The sequence below is a fragment of the Knufia obscura genome, assembly GCF_036327395.1.
Source record: "Knufia obscura strain CCFEE 5817 isolate CBS 148926 chromosome Unknown scaffold_11, whole genome shotgun sequence".
Classification (NCBI taxonomy): Eukaryota; Fungi; Ascomycota; class Eurotiomycetes; order Chaetothyriales; family Trichomeriaceae; genus Knufia; species Knufia obscura.
The window spans coordinates 786,547-801,139 of NW_027042697.1; the positions used below are offsets into that span (position 1 = coordinate 786,547).

The window sequence follows — 14,593 nt, forward strand, 5'->3', positions numbered from 1 at the left end:
CTGTCTCGCGCTGCGAGCGCTCCGCAAACACGTTGATCCATCCTATCTATTGATGACTAGCGTATATATACACAGTATATACATACAGCGTGAACTGAACCCGACTGAACTGGAATGCGGTCGATTGACTAACTGGTCGACTGACTGATTGGATCCAGAGAACGTGCGCGTTGACGGGGCAGATGCAGGCATGCAAATCACTAAGCTAACTTATCAAATGCCTTCACTTCGACTGAAGGATAGACAGACAGACGGAAGGCAACAAGCGCGTGTAATGTGAAGACGGGTTGTGAATGAGTGCGTGGATGTACGTATGGCATATCGAGTGGTGTACATGCTTGAGGACCTCAACAGTTTAGGCTAATGCCATGCTACAATACTATGCTGTCCTATGCTATGCTACAATACTATGCTATCCTATGCTATGCTATCCTGCAAGCCTACCTCAGCCTCCATATGACACACTTCGCACGCCGTCAAGACAGCTGATCAACGTGTCTATACATGTCCATTCACACCATTAACCTGCAACGCACCAATCTCATCCCTAACAGCCCTATACTCCTCCTGCGCTTCCCTCTCCCGCCTCGTAACAGCACCAACCTCACTCCTAAGTCTCTCCAGTCGACTCTGGAGACCAGCATCCTCCGCCACACGCAGATCCTCAAATGACCTTAGTTTCTCCTGCTCCTCCAGCAGACTCTTGTGTCCATCTACAAGTTTCTTCTTCAACCCGCGTTGACGGGACATGTACCCGCCTAGCACGATGCCCAGTTTCTTCTCGCGCTTGTTGTTGTCTTGGGCTAGGGATAGCAATGCGCTGCTTGCGGCGTCATGGTAGGGTAGGAGGTCGGCGGAGGATTGTAAGTGGGCGATCGAGGATGGTAGTTCGCCGTGGATGGGGAGGGTGGAGAGGGATGTGAAATATGCGTCGTATGCCGTCTTTGCTGTTGGATCGGAGTTGACTTCTTCTACTATCGCGGCGCGTGCGGCGGTGAGATAGGAGTCTGGTAGTGGTTCGATTGGTTTTGAGGGGTGAGGTTTGCTGCCGGGTAGTGGTCTGCTGTTTGCATCGTGGGTCATTAGGAGGGCTGCTTCTTGTGCTATCATGCTGCGTATTGGGTCGGAGAGTGATTTTACGTTTGCCATCAACTGCTTATGGTCGATGGCACGCGGGCGCGGTAAGTCACGCTGGAGGACTTGTGTCTGACGTTTGAATTCTGCTGCTGCTTCGGCATCGGCTGCTTCTCGTGCTCGTCTGTCGATTTCTTCTTGGTCTTCGATTTCGGCGGTTGTTGGCGCGACGGGCTCGATCTGTTCGTCTGGTAGCTCGAGTTCGAACTCTGTTGCTTTTGGTCGAGGTAGGGATGCGAGTTTTGCTCGGAGGGCGGATTTGGCGTCTAGTTGTGCTTGGTTGTTGAGGAGAAAGTTGTCTCTAGGTGTTCTTAGTGGAGTTGCGCCCGGACCTGTCTGACCAGGCTGGCGCAAAGGTGTAGCCATTGGGTTCGGAGTGTGTAATTGGGATTGGGATGGCGCTGCACCTTCGAAGCCGGTCGAGCCGGCCCCTTGATGGAGTGGTGTGTTCTCACCGCCGAGCAGGGACGATTGGGTGTTGTTGAGGGCTTGGATGTCCCGTATTGAGTTTGCAATTCTGTCTTCCTGGGGTGGTGCCATTGGTGTTCGGATTGGTGTCTGCCCAACCATGTTTGTGTATCTAGAAGACAGACCTCCATCTTCGCCAGCCGCTTTGGATGCTCGATCACCAGCCATGCCCATCTTGACGATGTCTTCGAGCTCGGCTTCACTGACTTGTGGTGCGGGCAAGTTTAGCGAGCGTCTCTTGCTCTGCTGTTCTGCTTCGCGCATCTTTGCCAGTGCGCCTGCTCTTGCTGCAGCTTTCTTAGCTTCGTCAGCGCCCTTGTCCTGCTTTTGACGCTTGCTGTCTTGGTTGTCTTCGGGGTCTCCTTGTCGTTTTCGAGCAAGCTGCTGTTTCCGAGGATCGAATGCCTCTCTCTCCTTCTCATTCTGGTCTGCTTCTTCGAGGGTATCATAGAAGCCAGATGTAGGAGCCTTTTCAAATGGGATATCAGCGTTGTAATCCATCTGACCCTTCTTCTTGTTTGTGATCTTAAGATTGATGCCGGCATTTTTGAGTTCTCTTCGCTTCTGCAGTACTGCTAGTCGTCTCGATTCTTCGAGCTGGCGTTCTCGTGCTTTCCGTTTTGCCTTCTTGCCCTGTGTGTTGGCTAGACGAGCTCGGGCTTCAGATAGCATCTCCTTTTCATCCTCGTCCATGTCGATGGTATCCGGCCGAGCAGGCTTTGACTCCGGATCTGGGTCGGTCTCTCCTGGTCGCAACTTGCGCACATCGTCGCCGGTAGGGGCAGAAGCCTCGCCGCCATCAGGACCACCAAGCGCAAGCTCATCATGCTCTCGTGCCTCTGCTTCGTCCAGTAGGCGTGAGTATCGTTCTAGACACTGGTTTGCGGTCCTTCCAACGATTGGCGCAATAGTCCTCCATTGTGTTGGCATCAACTTTGCCAGATGCAACAACTTCTCGTCTTCTTCCTTGGACCATTCGATTTTCCGTATTGCTGGGTCTAGCCATTCTGTCCATCTTGCCTTGCACTGCTTTGGTGTTTTGCGCGCAAGCAGCGACGAGACTCGGGCCCATTGATTGAGACCATATTTCGATACTGAAGCCTTGAGGATCTCGTCCTCAATGTTCGTCCACACTCCTCCTTTGACCACGGGCATGTTGGCGCGTGATTTGATTTCTTCGGTGTCAAGATGCTGGTGTAGATGCAGGCCGGACTTGAAGTTCTTGAGGTTTGCAGCACATGCGGCCGCATAAATGCCACTAAAGCTTATCTTATCACTAGTTAAGGCACCCAAATTTTTGTGAGACTTTCCATTTAGAAATATGCGCCTGCAAGTCAATCACACTATACATTCGAGTGCAGATCTGTTCAAGCAATCACAATGTCCAGTATTGGCGCACCGCAACAGCACAAACAGCCGTCACGAAAGGGCAAGAAAGCGTGGCGCAAAAACGTCGATGTCACCCAAGTACATGATGGTTTAGAAGAATATAGAGAAGAGGTGAGGGCAGGTGGACCACTGAATGAAAAGGCTTCGGAAGAGCTGTTCGCTCTTGACACAGTCGGCTCGAAGGAGATTGCGAAAAAGTATGATCTGGGCAAGCCGCTTAAAGTCGACCAAATTCTTGCTCAGAGGTCGACCGTGCCTGCCGTTGATGGTCGGAAACGACCTGGGCGGGAACTCCCAACGGGTATGTATGAACCAGCGAGCAAGAGAAGGAAGGAAGCTTGGGTGAGCAAGAAAGATGTCCAGAGGCTGAAGAAGACAATCAATACCACTTCACATTTACAGGATAATGAGGGACCAGAAGAACAACCCAATTTCGATCTATGGGATGTCGCACCTGTGCCTACACCAGCCGATAGTCTAGAATATGTGCCAAAACCACAAAAGAAGGTCGCTCCTCCCACGCTCAAGAAGGCCCCACAGCCACTTACCGCCAATGGTAAAGCAGTCCGACCTGTTCAGCAACCCAAAGCTGGCAGTAGTTACAATCCAGATTTCGATGAGTGGAATGCCGCCATCGTCCAAGCAGGTGATGAGGAGGTAGTGGCAGAGAAGAAGAGGCTGCAGGAGGCAGAAAGGGAAGCCGAGAAGCAAGCCAGGATACAGGCTGCGATTGCGGATGAGTACGCCGGTAGGACAGATGATGAAAGTGCCTGGGAGGGCTTCGAGACCGAGGATGAGGATAACAAGGCTCTGAAGAAGAAGCGACCAACCCGAAAGACACCTGCAGAGAGGAACAAGGCAATCCGCAAAAAGGAAGCTGAGAGGATCGCCAAGCATGAACGCAAAATGGCCGACAAGAAGAAAATGGGAGATGAGCTAGCAAGACTGCTTACAACAGGCGCGCTGCAGCAAGCAGAGCATGATGCGGCTGTCGCCGAGTTGGAGGATGAGAACAGTGAAAGTGGTGATGATGCGAAGTTGAGAAGAAGGAAGAGGGGCAATGCGGTGGTACCAGAAAAGAATCTCGAGGTTGTCTTGCCAGAGGAACTGCAAGATTCTCTTCGGCGGCTCAAGCCAGAGGGCAATCTGCTGCAGGATCGATTCCGGAATCTGCTGGTCAACGGTAAGCTTGAGAGCAGGAAGCCCGTGTTGGCGCCGAAGAAGAAGAAGGTCAAATATACTGAGAAGTGGTCCTTCAAGGACTTTGAAATGCCTGTCCATTAGGTAGCTCACAATCCATTCTACGACCCTTTTAGAGTCCATTCAAGAGGGGTTTCGCAACATGGTTAGAATCCTCTCACTGCTTGTCGTTGTTCAGCGCAGATGCAGCTCGTAGTGTACTCGAAAAAGTAGGTACTGTAGTAGCTCTAAAGTTCAAGGCTCGATAGGCACGAGGGTGCCTCAAATAGCTTCTCTTGGCTCAACTACGCCATCATCGTTACAGTATCTCGGGAGCTAGCAATCGCGGCGCCCTCGGGGAGGCAGCTGCAACGCTGATCCGCCTGCCTGCCAGCCAAAACAAGTGCGGGTTGATCGAACTTGACTGCAACCTATTCCCTGCCAACTTCGATCGTGCTCCAAGCTTAGGTGTTTCATATCGCAGGAAATGTCATTATTTGGAGAATCACCTCCAGATAATCCATCATCGGGCTTCGGCGCAGCAGGTCAATCCAAATCCTCAGACTTGTTCGGCGACGAGGGAGAAGCTCCAGCTTCCAAGCGAGACACACCATCAGGGCTATTCGCTGATAACGGCGCCGATGATTCGCCCTGGTCTATGCCAACACCTAAAAAGCAGAACCGTCAGGATTTCGTGAAGAACCTACTACCACCAACACAAGTGCCCGAGAGCTACGTTGATGCATACGATACTCTTATAGCATCCGAAGAAAGCCGCGGCGCAGGTCTTACTCTCTCAGCGGTACGGAGCCTGCTTGCAAGCAGCAATCTGAGTGCTGGCGACCAAGACAGAATACTCGATATAGTCCTCCCATCAGGTCAAGACTCGGCGAGCGCGTTAGGAAGAGGACAATTCAACGTACTGCTTGCGCTGATTGGATTGGGCCAAGAAGAGGAAGAGATAACTCTCGACAGTGTTGACGAGAGACGGAAGCGTATGTCAAGCTACACCAGGACTCGATGGAAAATTGTGCTAATACCTTGTAGGTCTGCCGGAACCGAAGATATCCTATCTCGACGAAATCAAATCGCAGCTACCGTCGAAAGCTCAAGAACAGGAAGCGCAGACTCCATCACCACAGACGCCAAAGCAAGCTCCTAGACCTCGACAGCCTTCATTCGGAGGTGACATGTCTTCCGACCCGTGGGCCAGTCCGGCCGTCAAGAACATCCCCCCATCCACTGCCTCTCATACCATGAAACCCGCCGTTACCGATGAGTTCTCTTCCGCAGCTGTCAATGGGGTTCCGCGTACAACCAGTAACTTCACAACGGGAAGTACGCAAAATACGAGTCCCGGAAACGATGCGCTAAGCACGAGTGCTGGCATGGGAGGAAACGCCTGGGGAAGCTACAATGGTAACAGCGGAGGATTCCCAGATCAATCAGCTATTGGTGGCGGCTTTGGAGAACAGACTGATACCACCCCACCGAGGCAGTCACATCAACCACAAAGGTCTATCAGCGCCAGTGTAGCCATTCCAAAGGGCACTGGAGAGCTAGTCACCATCTCTACCTTGCCGGATAAGGAGGGTGTATTTCTCTTCCAACATCACAATTACGAGGTCAAGACGATACGGCGTGGAAGTACGGTTGTGAGAAGATACAGCGACTTTGTTTGGCTGCTCGACTGTTTACAGAAACGATACCCATTTAGACGGCTTCCACTGCTGCCACCGAAACGTATACAAGGTAAGCAGATCCCATCTGCCAAGCAGAACCGCGAGAGCTGACAAGAATGAAGTTAACGGAAATCATCTCGCAGCTGACGGTTCGACATTTCTCGAGAAGCGCAGGAAAGGCTTGATACGCTTCATGAACGCCCTTGTACAGCACCCTGTCCTAAGCCAGGAGACACTCGTCGTTATGTTCCTTACAGTACCTACAGTAAGTCGTCTTCTGCCGGCACTGGGCTTCAGCTAATGAGAATGCAGGAACTCTCTGTATGGCGCAAACAAGCTACCATCTCAGTACAAGAAGAATTCACTGGCAAAGCACTACCTCCCGACCTCGAAGACAATTTGCCATCCACTTTGCCAGATCTGTTCGAGCAAGTGAGAGCCGGCGTGAAGCGCGCCGCAGAAGTCTACATTGGACTGTGCATGCTTATGGAAAGATTAACGAAGCGCAACGAAGCAATGGCAGCAGACAACCACAAGTTCAGTTTGGCATTGCAGTCCCTGACCGAAGGACATTTGGACACTTACGCCATTGACACAAACGATGTACCTTTGCTCAACGATGGCATAAATGCCACGGCCAAGCACACCTCACAAGCACAATCACTACTTGAAGATGAAGCACGAGCATGGGACGACGGCGTCCTCGAAGACCTCAAGAAGATGAGAGACGCAATGGTGTCGATGAAGGATGTATTTGATCGACGTGATCGTCTTGCTAGGGACAACATCCCGCAGCTGGAAAGGAGGATACAAGCTTCAGAGAGTAAGCTTATTGCATTGCGTCAAAAGCCCGCAGGTACAGTGAAACCAGGCGAGATGGAGAAGATCGAAAGCAGCATCACAGCCGACAAGGAAAGTATAGTGCAACAACATGCCCGAGGAGTATTTATCAAGGAATGCATACGTGACGAGATTGTCACTTTCCAGAGTACAATATTTGCCCAGAGTCATCTCCATCAGGACTGGGCGCAGGAGAGGGTGAAATATGCGGAATTACAAGCAAGTAACTGGCGCTCGTTGGTGGAGGAGACAGAAAGCATGCCCGTTGGAGAGTAGGACCTTCTGTCGGGCACACTGAGTCCAGCTCAAATTCCCCGGAATATGGAGGACCTACGAGCGCCGGTCTGGGCAAGCTGAGCCGGATCTACATCTATAGGTAGTAATGTTCACAGCTTCGAAAGCTTGTTCCTTGGGAGCAGTGAGATGTTATGTGCATCACTTGCCGCATGTTGAGCGCTCCGAAGAAAGGTCTAGGTCATGGATATACTTGGTACTTGTCGTAAGATGAGGCTATCAACGACAACCGAGTAGAAACAAAATGACTTGATGGTAGTAATCGTGTACCGAAAGCTAAGCTGGAGGATCTTCAGTGCGCCCCTCCAACGGTCGTCGTATCTGCAAAGGACTCAAACATCTGGCTTTCGCGAAGTGTATCTCCGAGGAAATACGAGAAAAGCGGGAAGGAGCAACAACCAATGCAACCAAGCTTTGGTTAGGACCAGTGGTATCCTACAGGGCTGAAGTGGACGATGGTAACTCGTCTGCTTTCCAAGGTGAAACGAGGGAAGATTATGTGATCGTACATAGGTACATGATCAATCATTCTCATCCAATCAAAGGACGAGCTGCCTTGATAGACCGCTCGGCATAGGGGCCGGTTGTTATTTAGTCTCCGACACTTTACCGTACGAGGTACCACGGCACAATGTTGTATACAATAATACGGTGGGCACTATCTACAGCTGCGCGAGTCATAGCATCGAAGCCACGCATGCTTACTCTGTCTGTATCTGGGACTCCGCTAAACGGCTAACACGGCTGCTGTAGTAGGTACCTGTAACGATCAACAGCTGAACAATAATAACAGAAGTACATACAGATGCCCCTGCACTCTTCGCCTATTTCAGGCGTTCCTTCCCAGAGCCAAGGGACCGGCTGTCGAACGAAGTTACGTTCGACTCCATAGTGACCTCCCTCATTCACCGAGGCTGCTTCAGCTGAATCAATGTCTTCCGTTCCTTGAACAGAATTCGTTCTACTGTGGGTGGACCATGGCATAGCCCTCCTCGGCTTGCTGCTAACGGCTCTCTAATCTCGTTGTTACTGTCTACCATCAGTAATTGCCTTCTCCCTTGATTGGCCGCATACCTCAGGCCTAACCTCAGCCACGATGAAGCGATCAAGTTCATATCGAATACACTGACAGAGATCAACGGGCTTGCAGCGTCACTGAGTAGCTATATCCTCCTGGTACATCCTCACTGCAGCAGTGTTCACACACCAACAACCACAGTCCGAGAAGAAAAAAACACCACGCAATGGAGTACGAAACCATAACACAAGCTAGAGGCAGACGAGAGACGTTGTTATCCAGATCTAAGAGAATCATCGGCAAGCAGCTACCAAACGACAAGAGAAGCGAAGATGATGAAGGTTGTACCTGTTGCAAAGGGTTCATCACCGAATCCATGCTGACCTTGGCAAGATGAATCGACGGCACTGCAGAACGATGTTTCCAAGAGACGAGCTCAGATACTGAAGGCCCAGAGGTTTGACAGCCCTGTATGATTATGTCAACATTAGAAGTCTAACTATGATGTGCAGGACGCACCGTCGACGGACACAGAATTACATACAAGAGCTCGAAAAGGAGGTCCTCCGCCTTCGAGCCCGAGAAGCAGAAATGCAGAGCGAGCTTGAGAGTAGGTCGTCTTCATTCAGCTCGCGATCGCAGTCGGCTGGCTTACCATCACCGTCATCAAGTATCAGCAGCGATCATTCGCTGCGGCCCATCAAGGATATTTCAATCACCATAGAACCGAAAGGATATGCGCAATTTGAGCCCGAATATTCCTGCACGATAGGAACGGCCCTCGAGCCAACACCAGCGTATTCTCCACTTTTGTCGGATTTCACAGCACGCATATCGGACATGAGCATCAAAGACGCAGGAACGTGCACCGGCGCGGTATGCGGCTTGAATGCACAGGCAGCGATTAATTTTGTTCTCGGGTGGGTGTGGTCCTACCACTGTGTGACTGACCCATATGCTGACCACAAGTCTGTAGACTCGAACGCCCCTGCCTCCCACGCGCCAACTTTGACAGACAGGAGCCAACAGCTACTCCCTTAAAAGCACCAGTACACAATTCGGGTTTCGCCCCCACCTGCACAGCACCCGTCTCAACCATCCACTCTCACCAACACCTTGAACTCGACAGTGCTCCCATTCAAGTCCCGGTATCAGAAATCGAGCGCTTGCTCCAAAGCAGCAGGTTCTTGCCTCTTGGACCGGAGATGACGCCCGTGCAAGTTTGGGCATTGCTTGTTGACGTTTCGAGTCAGCAAGCGATTGACGCCATGACATACGCAGCACTCAAGGAAATGTTGTCCCAGTATATGACGTACAACAGCTTCGGAACCACGATTGGCGTGGATACGTTGAGACAGGTGCTCAAGTGGTTTTTCCCATGGTATCCGACAGAGTACTTATATGATCTTAAGGCGAGCGTTGCCCAGTGGGGAGAGCAACACATGGACGAATTGGGTGGCGCGAGGTGGGAGAAATTGTTCTGAAGCTTCCAGTGAGAGATATCTCATTCTAAGATGGCCATCTTCACCAACTACAGCGTTTGCATGAACATGGACGAGTTGGCACTCGAGTAAAGTCCGGTTTTTCAATAATCCGTCATCAGATAGGCGCACCGCACTACCAGCAGATCCGACAACTTCGACATCAGCTTGAACGCACGATATTGCCCTTGAAATTCTGACCAAAAGAAGCCAGCAAGAACAACAGTCACGATACCACGACTTTTTTCGAGCTCACCACCAACTTCATATGCTCACGCAACCCCCAATCCGGACCCAGTGTCGCAACCTCCGAGAACCACCGCGCCAGAATCGTCTAATCCCGCCCACATTCTAATCAAGCCGAGACCATGACTTCGGCACGAGAACGTTTCGAAACCTCGCTGGTAAATCAATCCGAACGGAAGAATATCTCGAACACAGGAAGTCACTGGCGTCCTCCATGTTTCTGCTCCTTGAGCAATCCCGCTATGTCCTTGGCCTATCTGTGACGTCGGACCTATCGGCGGTACCGAAAGGAAAAACAATGGCACATTCACAGGACGTTCCCGTTGTAGTGCCATCTGCTTCAAGCTAACCCAAGACTGAAACCATAGGCCGTGGCTGCGAGCCCCGTTGCAGTGTCGGCGCCGAGCATAAGGACATCGTTCACCCAGCCACGACTGCTGTCCCTGACAAGTTCTCCGTGATCAACTCTACCGCTCACAGTATCGGTGAGGCAAGAGGAGCCCCCTTCGACAGTCCGGATAGTGTTTATTGGGCGAGTGTGATCTGCTGTCACGCTCGTTCCATACACACAGCTTTGCTCCAGAGTTGCTGAAGACATGACATTGAGTGAAAGTCGAAGATGAGTGCAATGGTGTACCTCCCAAAGGCTACGGAAGGAATATTCGTCGACCGATCATTTCATGTCGTGCATCTGCGAGTCATATCTACAATATCTACTTCGGCCGCAAGACCTACGTCCTTGTTCATGATCAGGCCAATGGAAGAATTCTTTCTACTTCTGCAGAGCGTAGTGTAGATTCATAGACAATTCTTTGACTGCATTTGCACAGCAATCGCATCGGTGTCAGTAACAGATAAGTACCCACCAACGCCTCGCTAAAACCAATCCAGTCCAGTCCCATCCCACCCATCCAAATCCCTCGTACCTACCTACCAATTCCAAGTCCTCATACTATTCGTAAAAACCGGCACCTTCCACATCAATCTCGCCGGATCAATCCTCCTCACCGCGCCCCTCTTCGCCTCCTTCGCCAGCCGTCCATCCTGCCACTCCAACAGTTCATCCCTAACCACAATAATCCACTGGCCCTTATGATACCTCAATAACCTCAACACCTCAAGCTGCTCATGCACATCCTTCTCCGTCATACTGGTCAGACTCGCGATCTCGCTGATACTCGTCGTGTACTGACCACCCCCCGGCCCCCCCAGACTCAAACTCAAATGCGGGTGTAAATCAGAACTCGTAGGCGTGTGACTCGCGCTCCCCACAGGCGGCAACCGCGCCGGATCACTCAACAACTCAACCAGCACCTCCTTCCAATACTGTCGATACCCCAGTAGTCCCAGATCACTCAACGGCTTCTCCGGACTCCCGAGTTTGCCCTCCCGTTTACTCAACTCGTAACTAAACGCGATCAACAGCCTCCCCAATCCCTGCCGCTGATACTGCGGGAGCGTCAGGATACACGCAACGTTATACCCCTCCGCGCTCTCCTTCTCCTTACTGAAATACCCGATCAAATGACACCCGTGTTCATCCCGTGTAACCATGCAGTAGAACAGGAACGGGTCAACGTCGTAATACAGCGTCTTATGATCCAGGAATAACTTAGAGAGTAAACACAGATTCCGACACCACGTCCGCTGTCGTCTTCCATCAACCTCAAAGAAAGACACGTAGTCATCCCGATAAATTTCATTCCCGGGTGGATGTTGCAGGCTACATTTCCCCCTATGCCTTTCGAATGCCTTGCGCGAACTGAAATAACTCAGACAGAACTCGTCCACGTACACGAGATCTACATCTGAGAATTCCTGCGGGTAAGGACTGAAGTACCACGGTTCTATGATGTGCCTACCCATCTGGATCTTGTCGAGGTTGCGGACTAGATGCGTTTGGGCGTGGTTTTGGACCATGCTGCCTCCCGTGCGGAGTTTTTCGATTTCGTTGGGGGGTTCGAGGATTGTGGGGATTACTTCTTCGGTTTTGGTTATGTCCATGGGTTGGGGGTCGGTATCGGGGGCGTCGGGGTTGGTTATGCTGCTTGCTTCGGTTGAGAGGGTTGGGAGGGGTGTGCCGGCGGTGGCGAGGGTTGGTTCGGGGGTGTCTGTGGCTGCTGTGATGCCATCGTCGAGTTGGGATTGGGACTGGAGTTGGGATTGGGGTTGAGGTTGGTTCTCCTTTCCGCCCGCCTTGGATGGCTGAGGGCGTTTCCGGTCATTCCCTGCCTTGGCGCTGAGATACTGAGAATCTGGGGTGGCTGTTCCAGCGCGTGAATCAGATCGTGCTCGTCCGGTTGCTTTGGTGAGGACGTTCTTGGTGGCCGATTGTTGCTGGTTGCCTTGTTTGGTGGTGACGGTCGTTTTCTTTTTTTCGGGCTTTTCGGGAGCGGGCCATTCGACTTCTTGGGTGAGATCTATGCGGTCTGCTGAGACCCATTCGTCGAGTCTTTTGTTGAAGTCGACGTAGTGTACGTAGAATGAGAGGCCTCCGTTGCGTTGGCGGATGGAGAGGACTTCTGCTTTGCGGAGTTCGTTGTTTTTTTGGACCATTGCTTTTACGCCGATTCTGGTTGCAGAAGTGGTCAGTATGTTTTTGACTTACTTGGGATTCTGGATTCGATTGTGATGTTCGATTTATGTACTTACTGTAGTTGTGATAGAGACGCGAAACCTTTCTCGACGGGCGCTGGTGTGCCATCGGCGTCTTGAGATGCATCATGGCCCACCATAGTTGTCGCGAGGGGTTTTTGAGATAGTCTGTCGACGGATTCGATGGATCGATGAGAGTTGATTGAGTTGCGATGAATTGTGTTCTATAGGTCTGGTGGTTAAAGGATGGAAGTGGTTGATGCCTAAAAGTGCCTAAAGTGGCAATAATCTGGCGGTAGCCTTAAGCTTGCATGAGCACCAAACTCGTCACGAATTTAGGTCTATTTGATATCGTACTTCACTCTCGATAGTGCATGAGCAGATCGATGAGAAGACACACTATGACCAGTGTGTCACTTGTCTACGTCGTCTCGATGATTTGTTGCACTGACTGCCTCATTTTGTCCTCCTCACTCGCCCTTTCCGCATCCTATTCTCTCGAGAATAAAAGTGTTGCACCGCCAGCAACTCAAGGCACGTTGATGCCTTCCTGTACAACCAAATGTCACGAAAGAGTGGTTCAGTTCCCCTTCAAATCTAACGCCAGAGCACTTGTGTCCTGACACTCGCATGGTATGAAGGTGGGCCTTTGATTCATTGCATTGCAAGCAAGGACAACAGAAGAAAAGGAGGTAAGTGTCCCAAAGCATCGAGGTAAGTCACACTCGCCATAACCGTTCGAAGTTCGAAGCAGATGGTAAGATTGCAAGTACTGTACTGCCCTTACGCTGAGCACAGCTTGTTACATAGAGGGACACAAGTCGTGCGGCCAAGCAGCGTCTGAAGACTCTGCCATCAACCCTGTAGGTAATTCGTTGACAATATCTCTCACCGCTTGTCTCTGCTTGTGGCTCCGTATCAATCCTCCAGCACATCACAGCATTACAGTCCGTGCTGTAGCTCGGCAGAAGCTCTCTGCTCGGTGGCTGTACTAGCCCCTCGCCCATCGTCTGGCACGCGTGTTCCTCGTCGTTCGAGGGAAGTCCAGGCTACTGCATCTTTCGCCTATCTCAACCTTCACTTTTCCTTCACATCATCCTGAATTGACTTTCACTCGGTCTCGACCCCTGCAGAATTCCTGACCTGGCTACGATGCTGCAGCTTTTTTCGAACACAGTCGAAAAATCGGCGCACCTAATGCACCCGTTGCAAATTGCCCAGGTAGGTGGAGGTCGAAAGTGTCGTAAGACTTGGCTGCGAGCTGTCATCGTGCCTTCCGGTTATTCTTCTTCTGCTTGTGCCTTTTACTCTTGCGTTGGCCCGCTTTCCTCCCCTCACCACTGACGGCTGGGCTAGGAACCTGGACAGATTCCAGCCGCCCGTCTCTATTGATGAAGGAGTTCACAAGAGCGGCGGCCTGAGAAGCAGAATGTGGACTTGGCAGCCAGCGCGAGTCAGCACCCTGCATCGAGGGGCATGCACCAGAGATGCTATACAGGAAGACCTGGAGGGGGTGAACCTGCTTCGGAGGGTGGCACCATTGTGCAGCCATACGCTTGCACTTTTTGCAAGGTGTCGAGGACGAGTGGTCCTCGTAGGCTGGATGACCCAGCGACCCGTCCTGTATACATTGGCTTGTGAAAGCAAACCTACCAGGCGCAAAAGTATGGTCGTCACCTGCAACGATGCTTGCAAAGTTCAGATTGAGAGTTTTCCTCATCTCCATGTCAAGGACCTGCGGCAGAAAGTAAGTGCATGAACCTTGAACCTGTCGTTTCTGACTCACAATAGATTGAAAGCATTGTGATCGCGAAGGCTGTGATACCATCGTCACTTGGCCTTCAGAACGCTTTTGCACAGGCCATGCCCTCATGATCATCTGTATTCTCGAGTCGCATAAGTGGCGCAGGTTCTCACGTGCGTGAGGGTGTTTGAGCACGTGTGTGAACAATTCAGATACTTCCTCTCGGATCTTATCTAGGCCTCGTGCGGTGGAATAATCTACCCATACTTTGATGATCGTCGTCTGAAGCCTGGGGAATATGCTCCTTTCGAAGCGCTCGCCCTGTTGCATCCATGTTGAGGCGTTTGCTTCTATGGCTAGTGTCCTTTGGCAAATGTGCTCAATGTAACCTGAGGCTCTGCCAGACCAGCGACGCACTAGCTTCTTATTCAGAACGATCAGACCATGTTTTCCAAGCCATGACGGGGATACACCCCAGACGCGAAGGACGCCCGAGTACGTTAGTGGAGTGTAGTAGCAACGC

General features: G+C 51.4%; 5 protein-coding genes across 5 annotated transcripts; 3 read left to right on the forward strand and 2 right to left on the reverse strand.

Annotated features, from left to right (window-relative positions):
• Positions 1 to 498: 498 nt before the first annotated feature.
• Positions 499 to 2,757, reverse strand: CEF1 (Pre-mRNA-splicing factor cef1; the record flags this gene model as incomplete). The annotated part of the gene is made up of 1 exon (XM_064876991.1): positions 499 to 2,757. One exon carries the CDS (start codon positions 2,755 to 2,757, stop codon positions 499 to 501), a length of 2,259 nt encoding a protein of 752 aa, XP_064727378.1.
• Positions 2,758 to 2,982: 225 nt separating this feature from the next.
• On the forward strand, positions 2,983 to 4,275 carry PMZ80_008593 (uncharacterized protein; the record flags this gene model as incomplete). Its single annotated transcript, XM_064876992.1, has 1 exon — positions 2,983 to 4,275. The coding sequence occupies one exon, from the start codon at positions 2,983 to 2,985 to the stop codon at positions 4,273 to 4,275; it is 1,293 nt and encodes a 430-aa protein (XP_064727379.1).
• Positions 4,276 to 4,657: 382 nt separating this feature from the next.
• Positions 4,658 to 6,968, forward strand: MVP1 (Sorting nexin mvp1; the record flags this gene model as incomplete). Its single annotated transcript, XM_064876993.1, has 4 exons — positions 4,658 to 5,165; positions 5,218 to 5,922; positions 5,975 to 6,117; positions 6,165 to 6,968. The coding sequence occupies 4 exons, from the start codon at positions 4,658 to 4,660 to the stop codon at positions 6,966 to 6,968; spliced, it is 2,160 nt and encodes a 719-aa protein (XP_064727380.1).
• Positions 6,969 to 8,230: 1,262 nt separating this feature from the next.
• PMZ80_008595 (uncharacterized protein) lies at positions 8,231 to 9,488 on the forward strand (the record flags this gene model as incomplete). The annotated part of the gene is made up of 4 exons (XM_064876994.1): positions 8,231 to 8,348; positions 8,398 to 8,461; positions 8,517 to 8,924; positions 8,981 to 9,488. The coding sequence occupies 4 exons, from the start codon at positions 8,231 to 8,233 to the stop codon at positions 9,486 to 9,488; spliced, it is 1,098 nt and encodes a 365-aa protein (XP_064727381.1).
• Positions 9,489 to 10,661: 1,173 nt separating this feature from the next.
• Positions 10,662 to 12,466, reverse strand: ESA1 (Histone acetyltransferase; the record flags this gene model as incomplete). The annotated part of the gene is made up of 2 exons (XM_064876995.1): positions 10,662 to 12,303; positions 12,384 to 12,466. 2 exons carry the CDS (start codon positions 12,464 to 12,466, stop codon positions 10,662 to 10,664), a joined length of 1,725 nt encoding a protein of 574 aa, XP_064727382.1.
• Between the last annotated feature and the right edge of the window lie 2,127 nt (positions 12,467 to 14,593).